Source organism: Seriola aureovittata, chromosome 19, assembly GCF_021018895.1.
Source record: "Seriola aureovittata isolate HTS-2021-v1 ecotype China chromosome 19, ASM2101889v1, whole genome shotgun sequence".
NCBI classification, from domain to species: Eukaryota; Metazoa; Chordata; class Actinopteri; order Carangiformes; family Carangidae; genus Seriola; species Seriola aureovittata.
Genome location: NC_079382.1, coordinates 965467 through 984297, shown reverse-complemented (window position 1 = coordinate 984297; position 18831 = coordinate 965467). Strand labels below are relative to the sequence as shown.

At 41.7% G+C, this 18831-nt stretch overlaps 2 protein-coding genes across 3 annotated transcripts; both read left to right on the top strand.

Annotated features, from left to right (window-relative positions):
- The first annotated feature begins 1741 nt into the window (after positions 1-1741).
- cfap206 (cilia and flagella associated protein 206) lies at positions 1742-14094 on the top strand. The gene is made up of 12 exons (XM_056363431.1): positions 1742-1924; positions 2180-2263; positions 2827-2917; positions 4327-4515; positions 5208-5375; positions 9306-9520; positions 9652-9771; positions 10674-10872; positions 10981-11118; positions 12852-13045; positions 13134-13277; positions 13861-14094. The coding sequence occupies exons 1-12, from the start codon at positions 1817-1819 to the stop codon at positions 14092-14094; spliced, it is 1884 nt and encodes a 627-aa protein (XP_056219406.1). The 5' UTR covers positions 1742-1816.
- Positions 14095-15082: 988 nt separating this feature from the next.
- On the top strand, positions 15083-18233 carry LOC130160577 (xaa-Arg dipeptidase-like). 2 transcript variants are annotated; one of them, XM_056363180.1, is made up of 4 exons: positions 15083-15261; positions 15345-15499; positions 16745-16880; positions 17198-18233. In XM_056363180.1, the coding sequence occupies exons 1-4, from the start codon at positions 15159-15161 to the stop codon at positions 17206-17208; spliced, it is 405 nt and encodes a 134-aa protein (XP_056219155.1). In that variant the 5' UTR covers positions 15083-15158; the 3' UTR covers positions 17209-18233. The 2 variants fall into 2 exon arrangements, with proteins under 2 accessions (XP_056219155.1, XP_056219154.1); XM_056363179.1 differs by lacking the exon at positions 17198-18233 and having other exon boundaries at positions 16745-17116.
- The last annotated feature ends 598 nt before the right edge of the window (positions 18234-18831 follow it).

The window sequence follows — 18831 nt, the reverse complement described above, 5'->3', positions numbered from 1 at the left end:
ACTATGTACCGAGGGAGTTCTCTCACATCGTCGCCATTGTTGTTTACATTCAAATACGAGCTGAGCCTGCAGTCACGTGTGACGTCATTCACAAGACTGTTGCGAGAGTACAGACGCAGCACCCTGATGCATTTATTGCAATATCGGGGAATTTTAACCATGTCACTCTCACTTCTCACCTCTCTGGCTTCGCTCAGTGTGTTGACTGTCCCACAAGGGAAAATAAGACACTAGGTCTGTTGTATGCAAATGTAAAGGAGGCCTACACTGCTTCAGCTCTACCACCACTTGGCAGATCAGATCAGATCATAATCTGGTTTTTCTTCAGCCTTCCTACAAGCCCTGTGTACTGAGGCAGGCTGCAACCATCCGCTCATTCAGGAACTGGACCCCGGAGGCCAGGGAGTCTCTAAAAGACTGTTTTGAGTGAACAGATTGGAATGTACTGTTGGAGTCACAGGAAAATGATAAAAGCAAGGACCCTGACCTTGATAGAATGGTCGAATGTACCACGGACTACATTAACTTCTGTATGGACACTGTAATACCAGCAAGGACTGTACACTGCTTTCCAAACATCAAACCCTGGATCACCAGTAACATCAAGACCCTCCTCAACCAGAAAAAGGAGGCCTGCAGGGATGGAGACAGGGAGAAGCTCAGGTGTGTGCAACATGAGCTGAAGAGGAGATTAAAGCAGGCGAAGGAGGACCACAAAAAGAAAGTAGAGAGGAAGCTGCAGCACAACAACACCAGAGAGGTGTGAAAGGGGATAATGACCATCACTGGCTATAAAGAGAGGAACAGCCAGGCAACATCAGGTGATGTGGACAAGGCCGATGAGTTCAACCTGTTCTACAACAGGTTTGACACAGCCTCACCTGTTCTCTCTCCCACTGCTTCAGCTGCAGCTTCTCCTACGGCATCTCCTCCACAACCTGAGACTGCAGCTACACCTCCCTCCCTCCACACTGGGGTCAAGTCTCCTGTCCTTTACAGCCGAGGAGGTGAGGGCGGAGCTCAAGAGGCTACGTCCTGGAAAGGTAACAGGCCTGGATGGTGTGTGTCCGAGGCTGTTAAAGACATGAACACAAAGAGACTGGACAAGCTGGTCAAAAAGGCTGGGTCTGTGCTTGGCAGGAGTCTGGACTCACTCAGGACTGTTGTAGAGAGACACATGCAATGTAAGATGGAGGCCATCTTGGACAATATCAACCATCCTCTCCACAACATTCTGGCAGGACAGAGAAGCAGCTACAGCTGCAGCAATCGTCTCATCTCACTGTGCTGCAGAACAGAGAGGTTCAGGAGATCCTTTGTTCCCACTGCCATCAGGCTCTACAACACCTCAGCCAAAGGATGTGGACTAATCTAACTGTTTTTATCATTATTATTATTATTATTATTATTATTATTATTATCAACAGTGAGCTAATGGACACATGACTTTCCCCTACGGTATAAATAAAGTATCTATCTATCTATCTACAAATAAAACAAACACAATAAAAGAAGGAAATAAATGCAACAGTAAATAAGGGTGTTGATACAAGAATAATAAACTAATATATTTCAAAAGGACAAAACCAAACTATATACATAGGGGTACCGTGAAACAAAACAAAGTTGTTGAAGGAAAATATTTAAGGCTTTTCAAGTTTCTACCTTCTATTCAAAGACTCTACCTTTGCCTAGCGGACACTGTGACGTTCCATGTTACCGTGGCAACCAAGCTATCAACAAGCTGCAGTGGCTGTAGCAAGCTGTATCATTGAACTATAATTAAGCGAGAGTTACGTACTTTCTGTCGGTAGAAATGTCTCGTGCTCACGCAGAGAGTGTGATTAAAACCATTATCCGTGAAATAGTGCAGCAGTGCGCTGAGAGGGGACATGCTGTGTCCGACACTCTGGCGGCTTTCATGGTCAGTAACCCCAATTAAATTGAAACTAGCTAGCTAGCTAACTAACCGTAGATGTTAATGCGCCATCATTTATTCACACGCTGTAACAAGGGTAGACAGAAAGTAGTTCCTAAACTCCTCTGAATACAGTCATATTATTATATAGTCAGTCATATTTGGATCTTCTGGGACTAAAATACTTTTACTGTTGTCTTTGAACCCAGACCGGCAGCCCTGGGTGACTGAGCTCCATTTTTTCTTTTTCAATATCTTCAGGTGAAATCTGTTGTGCTCGACCCGAGACATGGATTTAATGTTGACCGGACGCTGACCAAACAAGATGTCCAGAAACTGGAGGAGGTTAGTTACTGTAACTATGTGGAAACCAACTTTTCATGTTCGTCAGTATGTTGAAATGCATTTTCATGTTGTTAGACTTAGCTAATATTCTAGAAATATTATATCTAAAATAAATAAAAAAAGGACAAATTTTACACAAATATGTTTGTAGCTATTATGTACATTTATTTTGTAATCAGTTAGGCCATAGTCAGGGTTTTAGAAATAAACCCCCACCTTAATATTTTGACCAGAGGCCACACATCAAATGTATTTTACTATAACTATTAAATTGTTTTTAAATTAAAAGATTTTGTGTTCTGCTTACCCTGTTAAAGGCTAAATAAAATGTCTGTAAATGTTATTTTGCAACATGATGATAGAAAGCATTTCGATGCAGTGAGCTGTCCCCACACTGTATAAAACTCTGCTGAGAAATGCTGAATTTATTTCTTTACTGTTAGTCTATAATTAGCCGACTTTAAACAGATTTAGTCTATAACAGAAACATTTATAAAGTTTTTATGATAAATCCAGACGATATGAGCTCAGTGTGGTCAGTCCATCTGCTTTATGTCTCACAGCTGTGTCTGGATAGACTCATGGAGGATTGCAGCCCGTCCCTTGACACCATCAAAATGCAGGTGTATTTTGATCTGAATTACTCCTCTCGACGTAAGTAAGAAACACTACATTCATACTAATGTCTTCTGCTGCTGCACTGACCGTTTCTGACTGGTACACAAACTGAGTGAATTTGTTGTCGCACTGATTAAAGCAATTTTTGACTGGACCACAACATAAGGACCAGGCCTATAATCGAAAATGTCCCTGACTGACTAACTGACTGACTGACTGATGGTACTTCTACCACTTCTTAGTGGAGTGCAGATCTCAGTCCGCTCTGGAGTTGAAGTAAATAAAGACTAAACTCTTGGGAATTCCAGACGGAGGCTGTGCTCTGTGTGAAGACTAAATAAGATTTATTGTCTAAGTGGCCTGGGGCGCTTTGTCATCCTCTCTCTCTCTCTCTCTCTATCTCTCTCACTCCAATTTTTCCGTCTCTTTCTCACTATGACTGTAATAAAGGTAAAAGCCTGGAAAAATAACTTTAAAAAAAGAAAGATAGTCTGTCGCTTCTAACTTTCTCTCTGAGTGTTTAAAAGTCAATCCAGCTGCAGTCACAGCTCAGTAGGTTTCACTAGGTTTTACCTCGTCTTGTTATATGATGAATGTATAATTTTTGCCATACTGAGGCTCTGACTCATGTGTGGGTCTAACTATCACTAACAATTCTCTTCATTATATATTAATCTGTCTTTTTTTAAATACTGGTTGTTTGAAAGTAATGTAGTGTCCATCATTGAGCCCAGTGTGTGACGGCTTGTTTTGTCCAGTTGATGAAGACGTTCAGTGATATAACACAAAAAGGCAGGAAATCCTCACATTTGAGAAGAAGACAGTGAGGCATTTTACATGATGATCGACTTTAATAATGATTCAAATGTTTTTGATTGACTGCTTTTGTCTGCTCTTAAAGTACATTCTTTACATTCTTCAGGGTATATCATTATGCTTTTTGTCCATTTTTGACCAAACAGCAGCTGCCAAAAACTACATGGAAATGGAGTAACTGCCATTTTTAACCTGTAACATGAATCCCTTCAGCTAAAATGTAATTCAAGTATAAATGATAGAATCACTAATCTGTTTCAATATAATAACCCAAATCAATAAGATGTAGACAGACTTCAGAATGTACAAAACAAACTGAACCACGTTACACATGTTTTAGTATTTTTACCCTGACTGGCTGTTCATTTAGATTAGATTAGATTAGATTAGATTAGATTAGATCAGTTTAGTGAGTCTACATTGTCCCTGAGGGACATTGTGGTTTGGAACAGTACTCAACAAAACACATCATTAATAAAATAGCTCAATAGATAGAGACATAAATCCATAAAACACACAGTTTTGATTTGAGATTGTTATTGTTCACTTTTTAAGTACTGCATATTCGCACATATTTACCCAAACAAGTCATCATCATGACTGAGCAAGGACTTTGTGTGTCTGTGCAGGAGAGTTTCTTGAGGAAATCCCCCGTTTGTTGGAGTCGAGGCTCAGCGCAGTGAGCAGAGACATCACTGACAGCAGGGTCAAGACACGGGAGGAGTTAGATGCTCTGTACCGTAAAATCATCACTTACATCCTGCTGCGCTCCGGCATGGGCTCACCTGCAGATGTCGACGCTGTGCAAGAAGCCACAGGTTTCACACCAACATGTTCTCTCACAATAGTCTGTAAAATTACAGTGGCAGCATTGTGTAGTAATGTAGGATACATGGCAGTGACGCCCATTTTAACAACTCACAAGTGAACATCACTTGTCACCAGTTCCTCAGACAGCATAAGCCATGTCTGTTGAGTTGTACTATTCCCTCCTGAAGTACAGCACAACTTCATCAACAAATGTTGAGTCATTTCACTAAAGTTTACTTTGCTTACATGTAACATGTACAACTAATGTTGTGACATGCTCTATACAAGTAAGGTAGACTACAGGGGCCAAAAGTTTGTGGACAGAGCTGGACATACCCACAGAGTGGGGCTACATCATTAGACCTATCCACATGACTTTGTTTGTGTCAACAATGTGTGTGTGTCTTGTTTCAACATAATCATACTCTTGTGCACAAAGCCAACGCTTTCCCATAAAAACTGTGAGAATGAGAAGTTCTGGTCTGTACAAAGCCCTGACCTCGACCCCATCCAACACCTTTGTGATGAACGGAGACACGGACTTAGAGCCAGAATTTATCACCCAATATCAGTGCTGGACATCACTAATACTAGATTAGCAGGGAGCTAATCCCTGCACATGCAGGACACATCATTATAAAGATGTTTATAATGATTTCAAGTGAACTGTATCCTCACTCTTGATTTGTCTTTGTCCTAGCTGCCCTGCAGAGTGTCTTCCCTCAGACTGAACAGGGAGCCTTTGTGGTGCTCTTAAAGAGGGACAAGGAGCAGCAGCTCAATGAGCTCACCATGATTGTCACAGGGATCCAACTCTTCAACAAAGCCAGCAAGAAGAGAGAAGAGGAGACTGACCTCCATGAACTAAGTACAGTGCACCAGCCTTGCATTGCTGTTCTGAAAAGTGCTATATGCATGGTAGTATAACTATTAGATGTGGTGAGACAAGACGAGGCAAGGCACGTTTATTTGTATAGCACATTTCAAAAACAAGGCAAATCAAAGTGGTTTACATAGAGCATAAAAGGCATCAAGACAGAATATGAAAAGCAACACAAGTAAAAAGACATTTAAATACAATTAAAACGTGTTGAATTTGGAAATAAAAGAAGCTAAAAGGAATAAGACATAAAACAAGAGAATAAAAGTTACAGTGCAGTGTAAAATATTAACTCTCAAATTTGGTTTAATAAAAGGCAGTGGCAAACACAAACGTCTTCAGCTGTGATTTAAAAGACCTGAGAGTTGCAGCAGACCTGTAGTTTACTGGGAGTTTGTTTCAGATATGTGGAACATAAAAACTGAATGCTGCTTCTCCATGTTTAATTTTTGCTCTGTGGACAGAAAGCAAACCTGTCCCAGATTCTGCCATTGTCAGTGTTTAAGTGTATGTCATTGAAGACCTTAACAAGAGCAGTCTCAGTGCTGTGGTGTGGTCGAAATCCTGACTGGAAGACATCAAAACGGTTGTTTAGTGCCACAAAGTTGTTCAGCTGTTGAAAAACAGCTTTTTCAATGATTGTACTTAAAATTGGAGGTTTGATATGGGCCTGTAGTTGTTCATTAGTGAAGTGTCTAGATTTTTCTTTTTTAAGAATGGCTTGATGACGGCAGTTTTCAGGGCCTGTGGGAAGACACCTGAGAGAAGAGATGTGTTGACAATCTGTAGAAGATCTGAGGGCATGCAGTTTGAAACAATTTTGAAAATCCCCTTATGGATAGAAGTTCAGGGGCTACTGATACAGGAGGGTTTGTTAGCCTGTCAACAGTAGCAAATAAGGCACGTGCATTATTGTTGTTTTTGGCATAGGATAAGGACCGCCTTGCATTTCTCCGTTCCAAATTATTAATGTGAAGTCTCTCTTTATAGATGTCATAATGAACCTGGACATTTGTTTCTCGCCACCTGCATTCAGCTTTTCGACACAATTTTTTCCATTCTGACCAATGTGGCATTTGTCCATGGAGATCTTTTCTTACCAGACACAACCTTCATCTTAGTGGGTGCAATGGCATCAGTAACATTTGTAATTTTAGATCTGAAATTATCTACAAGCTCATTGACTGAGACCCAAGAGAGGGCAGGTGTGGAAGAGAAAGCCTGAATAAATATTTCACTTGTGTTTTCAGTGATAAACCGATAAACCATAAGGAATGATCAGAGAGAGCAACATCAGTCACCACAACCTTAGAAATGTTCAGACCCTTGGAGGTGATTAAGTCCAGAGTGTGCCCCTTGTTGTGTGTGTGCTCTGTCACATGCTGAGTCAGTCCATAGTTATCAATTGGAGGGAATCATTAAACAAAATGGCAACTCCACCTTCTTTCTTATGCACCTAGCTTCACTTATAAAACTGAAGTTGGGAGGGGTTGACTCGATAAGAACAGCTGCACTGTTATCTTGGTCTAACCAAGTTTCAGTCAAAAACATGAAGGTTGTGCTTGATGATAAAATCATAATAAAAAATGTTTTTCCTGACAAAGACCTGACATTTAATAAAGCTAAATTTAATGTGTTTTTGGGACAAGCTGTGGCTGACGAGGAATGGATTACTAAATTTGATAAATTTGCAGAACTGGTTGAGTGCTTCCTATTTCTTAGCAGATTCACCATTCTTTTCCTGTTACCTATCAAGACAGGGATTGAGCAAGCTACCAGCACACTGGGCCCTGGCTTTTCCTGGGAAGAGACATGAGTGCCATTAGCCTTACAGCCGGGACCCAGCAAATATCAGTTAGAGCTTGCTGTATTTTGTATACAAATGGACGTTCAGTGCTTTTATCAGGCTAGGCAGAGAGAGGATGATTCTGAAGCCGTCGTGGATGGGGGGGAGGGCCTTAAAGCCATTGGTGGAGGTGGACACCGAGGGGGGTTTAGGTGAGAATGGGAGTAGGGCGGGGTGTAAGTTTGGTCCCTGCAGTGACCAGCTCTTTCATCTGGTCAGTGAACTCCAAGAGGGGGGAGGAGGGGGAAAGGGTGATTGGAGAGGAGAGTGACCTGGATGGGGTGAAGGGGGGATGAGCGGGTGAATCCTCAAAGGTGGAAGTTGGTGAGGGGGGTGGAGACTCCTCCTCTCCACGCTGATGACTGTCATGTTTAAAGCTCTCTTCAGGCAGGGTGCTGATTTGGCTCTTTCAAGGTTTCTGCCATGTTTTGTTATGTCTTCTTCTTGTTTTGACTCCTCTTGTCTCTTGTCCTTGGCAGAGGGAACAGATGGGTGACACAGGAAGTAAAATAAGTTGAATAATTTTACTCCTGACTTGTTAAGGAAATGTGCATCTGCCTTAAAAAGATGTCTGCGGTCCCAGAAAAAGTGTTGTGAATGGACAGTACATGCAGCTTAGAGCCATGTGTTCACTGCCAACAATCTGCTGAATCTTTCAACTCCTTTTCTGACTGGTGGCAGAGGGCCACTGATAAACACCTCAGCATTCAGAGAGCTGACTGTGTTCAACAGATCAATAAAGTCTCCTTTCAGCACGTTCAGACTGTTGTTTCACAACATCATTGGTGCCTATGTGCAGTATGACGTTTTTCACATTTGGATGTGCAGCCATGATATGCAGGATTCTTTCAGATATGTCAGAGACCATGTCCTTGGGAAAGCAGAGTATTTTGGTGTTTTTACTGCACATGCTTCTTAAATCTTTTATAGCACAGTCACCCAAAATCAGAGTTTGAGGCCCAGGTGTTAGCTTTCCCTGTAGCCTCTTACTTTCTGATTTACTCTCAGTCCGTTCCCTGCTATATGAAGATGAGAGATAATCCAGGTCATCAGACGGAGATCCAGGGTCCTGCTGCAATGGAGCAAATCTGTTCTCCAGTTGCACTCTCGGTTGTTGGGGAGGTTTGTTATTAGTTCTCCCTTTCGCAGCTGTCCATGGCTGTGTCCTACTAAGAACAGGGGTTGAGGAGGCCCACTGCCTGGATGGTAATGCATGGTAATGCAGGCCAGCCAGTTGCATTACAAATCTCAGGGCGCTGGGCTCTGCCTGTTACTCGTCCTCCTATTTTCCCTGGAAATGATCTACTCTTAGGCTTTGCTCCAAGAGAGTTCCAGGGTGGATTACCACTTGTAGATTCATTATCCGGTTCACAGCCTTCCTGTTTCTTGGTAGTCTTGGTGGTGCTAATTAGTCGTGTGTTAGCATGCTCTTGTCCACTGTTTTGAGTCCACATAGTCCATTCGCTTCCACGTTCACTTGTAACTGGTGAATTTTGGTTTCAAGCACTGAAATCTTCTGTAGAAGTTTGTGTTAGTCGTCCGTGGAGAAGGGAGTCATCTTGCTGCTAATTAGCTTTAGCTAAGTGCTACGTTTCCAGTCACTGCAGTACAGGCTACTGAGGAGGTCATAAAAATGTTGAAATATAGCGAATAGCCTACAATATGTACAAAAAATTAGTCTCCAGGAGCCACTGCTCATAGTTTATCGCAGAAGAAAAACAACATCAGCAGAAAAAATGCAAGAGGAGGCGAGCGCAGACATCCAAAAGACAATATATGTCTTTCTGACATATAAGGTACATTACCAGATTTAACAGATAGTTCACATTAAATCTACATCAAGTTTTTATGTAGACACACCACCTCCTGATGAGATCACAAAGTGGGGCTGGATCAGGGAAGAGCAGGTATAAAGTCATCAGCCAGGTTGGAAACACTTATGGGTTGTTCAGTTCTGGTGGTGTAGGAGAGCTGCTAGTGCCTTTACAATATGAGAATCTCTGTCCTTTACTACATCATCAGGCTATCTGCATTAAATAATTATAATGCCTACTTTTAACTTCCCTCTACAGTGCCTGCGGCTCTTAATAAAACTCTTCCAGTCATCAGTAAAAGCATAGAAGCGGAGCTGAGGGTGTCACAAAGTTTGGCGTGGAAATACACAACTGTGCTGGAGAAGCTAATGGACTCTGACAATCAGCCTGAAGACTGTGACATGCCCAGCATCTTACTCAAACAGGCTCTCTACAATGTCAGACAGCATGAAGTCTTCCTCAAAGTGTTACTGGTGAGGTAACAGCAACTGGTAGCTGCTAATTATCGTTTGTGTAATTGTGGTATTTTCATGTAGCTTTTGTAGCACACATTTTTCTTGCATCTTATTAAGTAAAAGAGGACATGTTTTCCCTTTACCACCAGGATGATGCACGTTTATGTGCCCAGCATGTTGAATCCCTGCAGCTGGAGCTCTCATCACAGATGAAGCTGCTGAAAGAAACTGTGCAGTCAAAGCCAGCCGTCCCCACTGCAAAGGTTTTTGTAAGTGTCTTGATCACTGCTGTTATGTTGCTACTGTTATTATGACCTGTCATATCCATAGACTGTAAATAAAGATGGATGTACCCACAAGTTTCTGAAGAGCAGTTCTGAAGTTCAGAGTGAGCTGCTCGGCAATGTCTACCTCCACCCAGAGCTAATCCAAAAATGAGCAAAGAGGTGGGGCGTGACTCAATGCTGGCCGGTTTAATTACAGTGGCAGGCATATGCTCCTGTTAGCATCGTTACCACAGCTCGGTGTCTTGCTGGAAGGCTAAGACTATTTCATTTGCTGGCTAATTAGCTAGTTAATGAGTTAAGCTAACAATCCAGGTTTGGTGAGCGCAGACACCGACACCTGCTTATTACTGCTAACATTAAGACTAGAGACCAAAACAGTTCCTGTACCAGGCTGTAAACATGTTTATTTCTGCTGTAAAGTTGGACATTTTAACATGGGAGTCTATGGGGACTGACTCACTGTTGGAGCCAGACTCTAGAGGAACTGCAGGTTTTGCTTCTTCAGTGTTGGCTTCATTTTTCAGCCTTGGAGGTTGATGCTTGGTCATATCATCTCTAAATGGAATAGCTCAGCATTTTGAGAAATACACATATTTGATTTCATTTTGAGAGTGAGTAGAAACGACTGACATCAGTTTTCTGTCTGTGTGTTTACTACAGAGCTGGAGTCAGTAGCTGGTTAGCCTGGTTCTCAATAGTTGTACCTCTCGATTGGTCACACGTTCCAGTTTAATTTAAAACTCCGCCACATTTTCTTTGTGCACATAACTTTAATCAGTTGTGAAACATGTTGTCCCGTGTTTTTGGTTAAATGTGCCATATACATTTTTTGTTTTTGCTATTTCTACAGCCTCATTTTTGTCATTTCTCAAACTGTCCTTCAGCCACTGTTCAAGGCCCTATCAAAGCTGTGGTCTGGACTCCAGGATGAGGCTGCGCTGCTCAACATCCTCAGTAACATGAAGCTCAATCTGCAGCCTTTCCTCGCATCTCAGGCCAAGATTTTTTCTGAAGCTTATCTGGATGGCCTGCTGCGGGAGTCAGAGGTGAAGACAGATGAACAAAGAATGACTGAGTCTGCAGGTATGGCTGACTTCACCAACAACAAATCCGAAGAGTGAGATGGCTCTGATCTGAGCTTATCCAAGTGCTGGCTGAAATGCAGTTGTTTTCCTTCATTGTGCCTTTCAGACGAGCGTATTGTTCCAGCTGAGATGGAGACACAGGAATGGCTCCTGCCTGAAGCAACAGCCAGCATTAATCATCTGTTGCAGTATAATGGAGTCTGTGGCTACACGCTTGTGAGCAGAGACGGGCTTCTACTTCCAGGTACTGTTGTCACCAGTCTGATATGAGGGTGGGAATTTGGATGTCCACTCTTGGTCAGATTCAGGCATATGGGTGAAAACCTCAGCATGCTAATGAATCTGTTCTTGAAAGTGGGGCTTTGTTGCCATGACATCTCCCTCACTGTATCCCACTGCCTCCTCGATCTCCATCCATCTATTTCTTTTTGCTGCTGATCCAGATTCAGGTTGTGGTGACAGCACGTTAAGTAAAGGGGTGTCATGGTTTGCCATGACGGACAATTTGCATTTTGAGTTCTGTAAGTAAGTCACTCTTTGTTATTAAAAGCTGAGTTAGTTAGATGAGTTAGAACATGATTTAGAACCAGCTCAAATGACTAATTTCAGTGTAAAGCAGCAGAAAAGACAGGCTGCAGCGGAAAAGTCAAAATATGCTCCTCTCTAACCACATCTCCTCGACCACATCATGAGGTTAAAGATGTGAAGGAGAATTCATTAGGACTTAGGAAAAGAATCTGACTGCACTGACACTAAGATTTTTTTGAACTAACTTTATTCATAACACATGGAGGATAAATCCTCCTTTCCTACCCACAGAACAAAGCAAACAGGACTGAAATGATTAAATAAGATGACAGATAGAAATGTACAAGTAGAAAGAGTTGAGCCATTAAAACATTAATAAAAGATATAATTATCTGAGTAAAGGGCCAGAGTCAGTTATATTCAGACATCAGTAGGTTATATAGAGTTTTGACTTTTTATACATTTGTTAAGTAGAGACAATTCATATTTTAGTGCAGTGAGCTGTTTTGAAATGACATTTATGTAGAGATTCATATGCTTGTTCTTCACCAATGTCTAACAATGTGAAGGTTGTTATGGTCTGGACTCTCAGAGTGTTAGTGGGGTTTAGGAAAACAAGAGGAACACTGGAGGAAGAAAAACCTCCTTTACATTCATGATCACTCCTAACTGGTTCTATTCGGGCTTGAGTCAATCCGACTTCCAAGTTTCCAAGTGTTGGATTGTATCACAAACATCAAGCTGCTCTGTTATTTCTACGTTTATATTGGTCTGTCGTGGTGAAACTACAATTGTCTGTTGTTTTAAATGTTGGTGCAGCAAGGAATTGTGGGACGGCATTTCTCCTTTCCTCTCATAAAGGAAGGTCCAGTGTTTCCTCTCCTAAAGGAGATAAGATAGGAAGCACTGAAGCTCCTTTCCTCATCACTTAGAGAAGTGGAGCAGCTGTGATCATGGCTGCTGCTCAGATACTTCAGCTGGTTTCACTCAGTGAGGAGCCTTCAGAAGAAGAAAAGGCTTTTGGACCCCTTTACCCCTACAGTCCAGTTGGTTGGTTGTTGGTTGGTTGTTGCCCTCACAAGACTCCAACATACTTGAACTCCTTCACTCGGGGCAATGACTCACTCCCAGTCTGAAAGTGGCAATCCAGCATTTTCAGGCAGGGTATGATACCTGCAAACAGAGGTCCAATCCTGAGGCAGGAAACCGGACACTCTGTCCCCTCCCAAAGGGAAACAAAGCATATAGGCTTTCACATGGCGACTGAGTAGTGTGATACCTCGATCATTGCAGTACACCCATCAACCCCTTTTGAAAAGATAGGAATCACCATACCATGTGTAATATGAAATGTTACTATCACTTATTTCCTCTGCTCATGATTTGTCTTGATCTGTTAAATCTTTATCCAGTCTGTTTTGTTTTGAATATGTCACACTTCTTTTGCAGGTAACCCACACATTGGAGTCCTGAAATACAAAGAGAAGCTCTATGTTTTTACCTCCAAAAAAGCTGCCTTGGAATTTGCCTCCTGTCCAGACAGCTTCATTGCAGAGGTTGCAGAAAAAGCCAAGCTCTCCCCTGAACTCATTCAGCTCCTCAAACTCCACCAACAGTTCTCCTGCGTCAGTCCATACTCTGAGGTGAGCAGCCTTCTCTGGGTAATTGGATACTTAAACACACAGATTCCACATTTTGTGCCGTGACACTGTTTAACTGGTGGTTTTGCAGCTGCAGCCAGGAGAGAGTTTACTAGTGAATCCCATCACTAAGTGTGAGAGCGGCACACAGACCGACATCCACCCAGTGGAGACAAACATTGTAAAGTCATATGAGTGGAACGAATGGGAGCTGAGACGAAAAGCTATCAAACGGGTGAGCCTGAATTCACAAGTTGTTTTCTTTGTCATTAGTCACTTGTCTATAGTGCATTAATTTGTATTTCTACTGTTGACCTTGTGATCATCAAGACGAAAAATGAAATAGTTTCATTGTGATCATTTTCCAGAGATGTACAATCCTGTCAGTGAGTGGACAAAACATTGTGCATTGTGTTGAGGTGTTAAATGCATCAATCTGTTACTTCACTGATCAGGTTGTATAACACCTGAGTCAAAGGCAGTGGCTCATGACTATTGAACTGTTATTGTTTGTTACATACCTTCTTATTTATGCTTGATTTGTTATTTTTCTACTTTATAGTATTGTTATTTCTTGCTTTTTATCTTCTACCTCGTTTCGTATGCTGCAGTAACAAGTGAATTTCCCTGATGTGGGATCAATAAAGGTTTCTATCTATCTATCTATCTATCTATCTATCTATCTATCTATCTATTTATCTATCTATCTATCTATCTAGATCATTCAATGACACTGTATTAATTAAGTAAAAACTGTAAAATAAAGAACCTTGTTAGTTTAATGACAAATACAAGTCTTTTGTATTTCATAATTCTAGGCTGATCTTCTGACCAAAGCGACACACTCAGCACAGACTGATCTGAGCCACATGAGGCGGGAGAACGTCACGCAGACCTGGCTGCCCAAGGATGCTGCTTGTCAAAGCAAGACAGATGCTGAGAGCAACGTCCCCAAGCCTCAGATCTACCTGGCAGGTCTGAGGGGACAGAAAGATGGACGCATGGTCAAAACGAACCTGACCAGATCTGTGGATAAACAGTTTGTAGCCTAATAAAATAAAAGCTTATAGAACGCATTACATTGTTCTGGTTCATTTTGCTCTTTGTTAGTTGATGAGGACTGGAGGAGTCTGTGCAATCATACAACTCTCTGTAACTTATTTCCTGTTAGACTTTTACACTGTGCTTTGGTGAGGAACTGAAGTTAAACATTATGTTTGTTGATGAGAAAACTCCAAAGGCAACCTTTAAACACTCCTCATGATGAGTAGCTGCTGAAGCCAGCTGTGGGTTATCACGTGGGGTTCTCCTTCCGTTAGCATGTCTCAGACACACATTGTTTGTATGCAGTGTTGTGTGTTTGCTATTTTGAAACTAGCCTAGTTACAAATTTAGGTCTTGTGCTGGGGCAGTTTACTGTAACGTGATAGAGACTCTGCAGTACACTGGCTTTAACTGGACACATACAGCCAGTGTGAGTACAAATCTATGATTATAGAACATTATTACTTCCTCACGTGAGCAGTGCTACCCACCCATCACTGTGTTGTAAATAAAGTTTTTTTGTGAATGGAACGAGATGTGTGACGGAGCAGAGCTCATCTATAGATGAAGCCGGAGCAAAGCTGCACAGCCTCAGTCAGGACATATAAGGGGGGGAGCATTTGATGGTCTGGATGTGGTGTTTATGGCTCATCCATCAAAGGAGGATGCCACATACCTGCCCTGTGTGGCTGAGCATCAGTAAGCTTAATTACATCACACATTTCCTGTATGACTATGTTCCAATTTTCTGTTTGTTATGTTTACTTGTTCACTGCAGGACTGATAATCTGTATCCCAGTCTGTGACCCAGTCCCAGAATAGAATGGAAAAGATCCTTAATGCAACAATCTCTTTCCCAAAGTGCAACATTTATTATTGGGTTATGAACTATATCTAACTTGTGCAGCTCTGTATAGGACATTGGGCCCGCAGTAAAAGTCATCTAAACAAATTTAGCTTCCTCTCATTTATCTGTTTTCTTATGTTGTGTTTGTGATGCTCCAGAGAAGCAGAGAACCAGAGAGACTGAAGTGTGTTTGTCTCATGTTCTCCAGTGTAACTGTAAAGTACCATGGTAAGGCGTCTCATGCCTCAGCCTACCCCTGGGAGGGAATCAATGCACTGGATGCCGCGGTGTTGTGCTACAACAACCTCTCTGGACTGGAGAGTTCATGGTGAATAGCTGATGCTCCTCTGTGCTCTCGTGTTGCTCTCAGGAGTTTGGAAAGCTGGGATTCAATCATGTTGTGTTGTGCAGGTATCATAAAGCATGGTGGAGTGAAGCCAAACATCATTCCTGCCTACACTGAGCTGGAGTACTATCTGAGGACCCCGTCACGCTCTGAGCTTCCTGTCCTGAATGCTAAAGCTGAGAGGTGTTTTCGATCAGCTGCTTTGGCAACTGGCTGTGAGGTAAGAAAGCACGTCAGATTAAATGTCATCACTGCGTCAACACAAGCACAGGTTCAGGAGAAAATAGCTAAACTGGCTGTTTGAAGTGACCTTATAAGGTCATAGACTGTAAATAAAGATGGACAAAGCCTGTGTGAGGTCACCCAGATGTTTCTGAAGAGCAGATTTGAAGCTCAGAGCAAGCTGCCCTACTGTCGCCATCTTGGCAGTGTCTGACTCCGCCCCTAACACCCAGCTAATCCAAAAATGGACAAAGAGGAGTGGCGTCTGTGGAGCTGAAACTTTGATCCACCTATCACTGAAAGAGGCCACACCCTGAATTCTCCATAACTTTAAGCCTTAATAAAATGTGAACAGGTGAGTTATATAAACAGGTGTCATGAAGGAGGAAATCAACTATAGAGACCAAACCAGTTTTTGTACCAGGCTGTAAACATGTTTATTTCTGCTGTAAAGTTGGACATTTTAACATGGGAGTCTATGGGGACTGACTCACTGTTGGAGCCAGACTCTAGTGGTCGTTAGAGGAACTGCAGGTTTTATCACATCAGTATTGGCTTCATTTTCCAGCCTCAGAGGTTGCTGCTCGATCCCAACCTGTGGGCCAGGACCCACTGATATTGCATGTGGGCCAATGAATCATTTGCAAAACAGTACAATTTTTTAAAAAGTTGTCATTTTAAAATAAAATAATAGAAGATAAAAATGAATGTCTTTAAGCGAAATTATCTTTAAAAATATTTAAAAAATTTGAAAAACTCCTTTCATTTCCACACACCCACTTTCATTTCTCTCTTGTTAAGGTCTATCACTGTGATAAGCCAATGATAGGAACTTTTATGTTGTCGCTAGCCGGACCACATTGCTGCCAGACTTGTTTGCTATCGCAGTCTGATTGTTCAGTAAAAGATCACATCCATGGCAAAAACTGGAGCATCAAAACTGATAGCTGGTTAGCAACAGGAAGAATTAAAAGGAAAGAGTCAAGGTTATCATTAAGATAGAAGATGCTCTGAGAAGGCATTATTCAGCCTCTGTATTGTTACGTGCTGGGGTGTGGGCCAGACAGATTTAGAGGATAATAACAGATTTTTTTTGGTCATTTGTTTTTCAGATTTGTCATATTCCAGTTAAGTTGAGCTGTAGAAATAAACAATACCTGCTTATATTTAAAGGTTTTATAACACAGTCCTAATAAAAACCCTGTAGCTTTAAGAAGCCAACCTCACACTATCTGCCTTTCAGGTCCAAGTAGAATTTGCAAGAAATAAATTTGACAACATGCTGCATAATGCTACACTCGAGGAACTGTATGAGAGAAACGGAAAGGCTCTGGGGATGGACTTCACCACAGAAGAAGACGTCCTCAGTAATAAGTCTGGTATGTGTACATCCTCTGTGTCTCTGCAATGCACAGACAGTATCAGTGCTGGGAGCAGGAAGACATGAAGAGGTGACTGAAATATGTAGAAGAGGGCAAAGTCGCACACAAGCACACGAGCTGACAGCTTCAACGTTACAGTATGATCGTGTGTTTACAAATCTTTGTTAAGGCAGCTTAGCTTATTTGAAGGTCCTAGGTTCCAGTTTTATGGAACAAAGGAGGCAGAAGCTGCATCACCCTAACACACCTCGCTATCTAAATATTAGTTGTGGGTCCTTTCTATGACTAAGTTTTGTCCCCTGCTTTAAATACAGGGATGATCTAAGCTAAGGCTCTGGCCATGACGGCGTTGGATGTGCTGCTGTGTCCAGAGCTGCTGCAGAGGGTGAAGCAGGAGTTCACAGAGGCCAAACTGAAGGAGGACAGGAGGCTGACAGGAGAGCACACAGACAGCTGCTGTTCACTCTTACAAACACTAACAATTTTGTTTTACTTTGTGTTCATGTGTCGACTTTGTTGGTGGTTAGAAATTTACTTTCACTAATCAGTTAAACTGAAAAGAAAACTTTCAAAGTGACGCAGGAAAATGACATCTTTAATGAACTCTTCCCTTTGAAGAGAGAGACACAGTTATGTCTGATGTTATGAAAAACAGGAACTGATTTTTAAAGTGCCTTATCTCTTCAATGGTTTGTAATGCAGAGTAAAGGTGCTGTATGTTGAAGTGGTGATTCCTTGAGTCCTGGGACAAAATCACCAGAGAACAGATGATCAGATATAACCAGACAGGACCCTGGACATTAAAAGGGTATAAATCCCCATCAAATGATGCCACTTCGGACAAGAAAAACAACATAAAACATAAAGTCAGTAACAATATATATTGATAATAATAATACAAATTTAGTTGTTTTATCTGTCCAAGGGGCAGCAGTCTTGTCTAACACTGGCGTATTAACAGTGATGTTAATCTCTGTGCATCGATCAATAAAATACAAATAAATATCAATAATTAATTAATTGCTGAATTTCTTTTGTTGACAGTCTGGTTCTTCTTTTGATGTGCCACTGAAAAGTGTGATGTTTACTGCATGTTTTAGTCCTTGTTGCTTCATGTAGTTTATAACATGTCCAGTAGGGGGCAGTGATATCGCATCATCATTAACTGCACGTTTGGGGTGTCAAAGAGAAGGTGAAAGGAGGAGGAAGAGATGTAACTAACAGTCAGGACTGCGGCCTGATTTGCAGTAAGTGTGTTTGGTCTCCACTTTCTGTTAGCATGTAATTGTGATGTCAGGGAGCCAAGATGGAAACCATGCATTTAATTTATTAAGCAACAATAAAGCTGTAATTTGATGATGAATGTTTTGTTTATGGCTCTGCTGTTAAGACGACTTAATTAGATACAGTACAAACAAAGACTTTGAGATCATGCCGTGAAGCATTTAGAAATCCCTAAAAATCCTGCCTTGCTCGTTGAAATGGGAGATATGGCATTGGACCACTGGGCTGTAATCCCGTTTTTTCAGTGTCTTTTTCAAGGGACTCATGGGAATCATCTGGTAAAAAAAATAAAAATTTTTTTTGATAAAATCAGTAGATTGAGAAAGAGAGTAGGAAGCAGATCAAGTGTGTTGGTCATCTTTCTCTTTTGGCTGATGCCAGAACCAGATGTCGACTCAACCCTTCTGTCAAACTTCAACCTGACCTTCTTAATGAGATCCTTAACATTTCATTTATAGTTGGAATTCTGGGCTGTGAAGTTAGGCTGTCCTGAGCCCTGGGCATGCTGGGGATTGTATTGCAAAACCAGCTTTAAAGACAGAAATAGATGTTAATGTGCTCTTTGGGAAAGTTGATCTCAGAGAGCGCATTTAGAGGGAGTGGTAATGAGTGGTAGGCCAAAGTCATGTAGCTAATTAGTGTTGGGCTGCTGGAGCATCACGGT

Bases quoted from the DNA above. Each gene is read 5' to 3' on its own strand.
- LOC130160577 (XM_056363179.1), top strand. From the start codon at position 15,159: ATGGTAAGGCGTCTCATGCCTCAGCCTACCCCTGGGAGGGAATCAATG. The intron at 15,262-15,344 runs GTGAATAGCTGA...TGTGTTGTGCAG, and splicing joins TCTGGACTGGAGAGTTCATG to GTATCATAAAGCATGGTGGA. The intron at 15,500-16,744 runs GTAAGAAAGCAC...TCTGCCTTTCAG, and splicing joins CTTTGGCAACTGGCTGTGAG to GTCCAAGTAGAATTTGCAAG.
- cfap206 (XM_056363431.1), top strand. From the start codon at position 1,817: ATGTCTCGTGCTCACGCAGAGAGTGTGATTAAAACCATTATCCGTGAA. The intron at 2,264-2,826 runs GTTAGTTACTGT...TATGTCTCACAG, and splicing joins ATGTCCAGAAACTGGAGGAG to CTGTGTCTGGATAGACTCAT. The intron at 10,873-10,980 runs GTATGGCTGACT...TGTGCCTTTCAG, and splicing joins AAGAATGACTGAGTCTGCAG to ACGAGCGTATTGTTCCAGCT.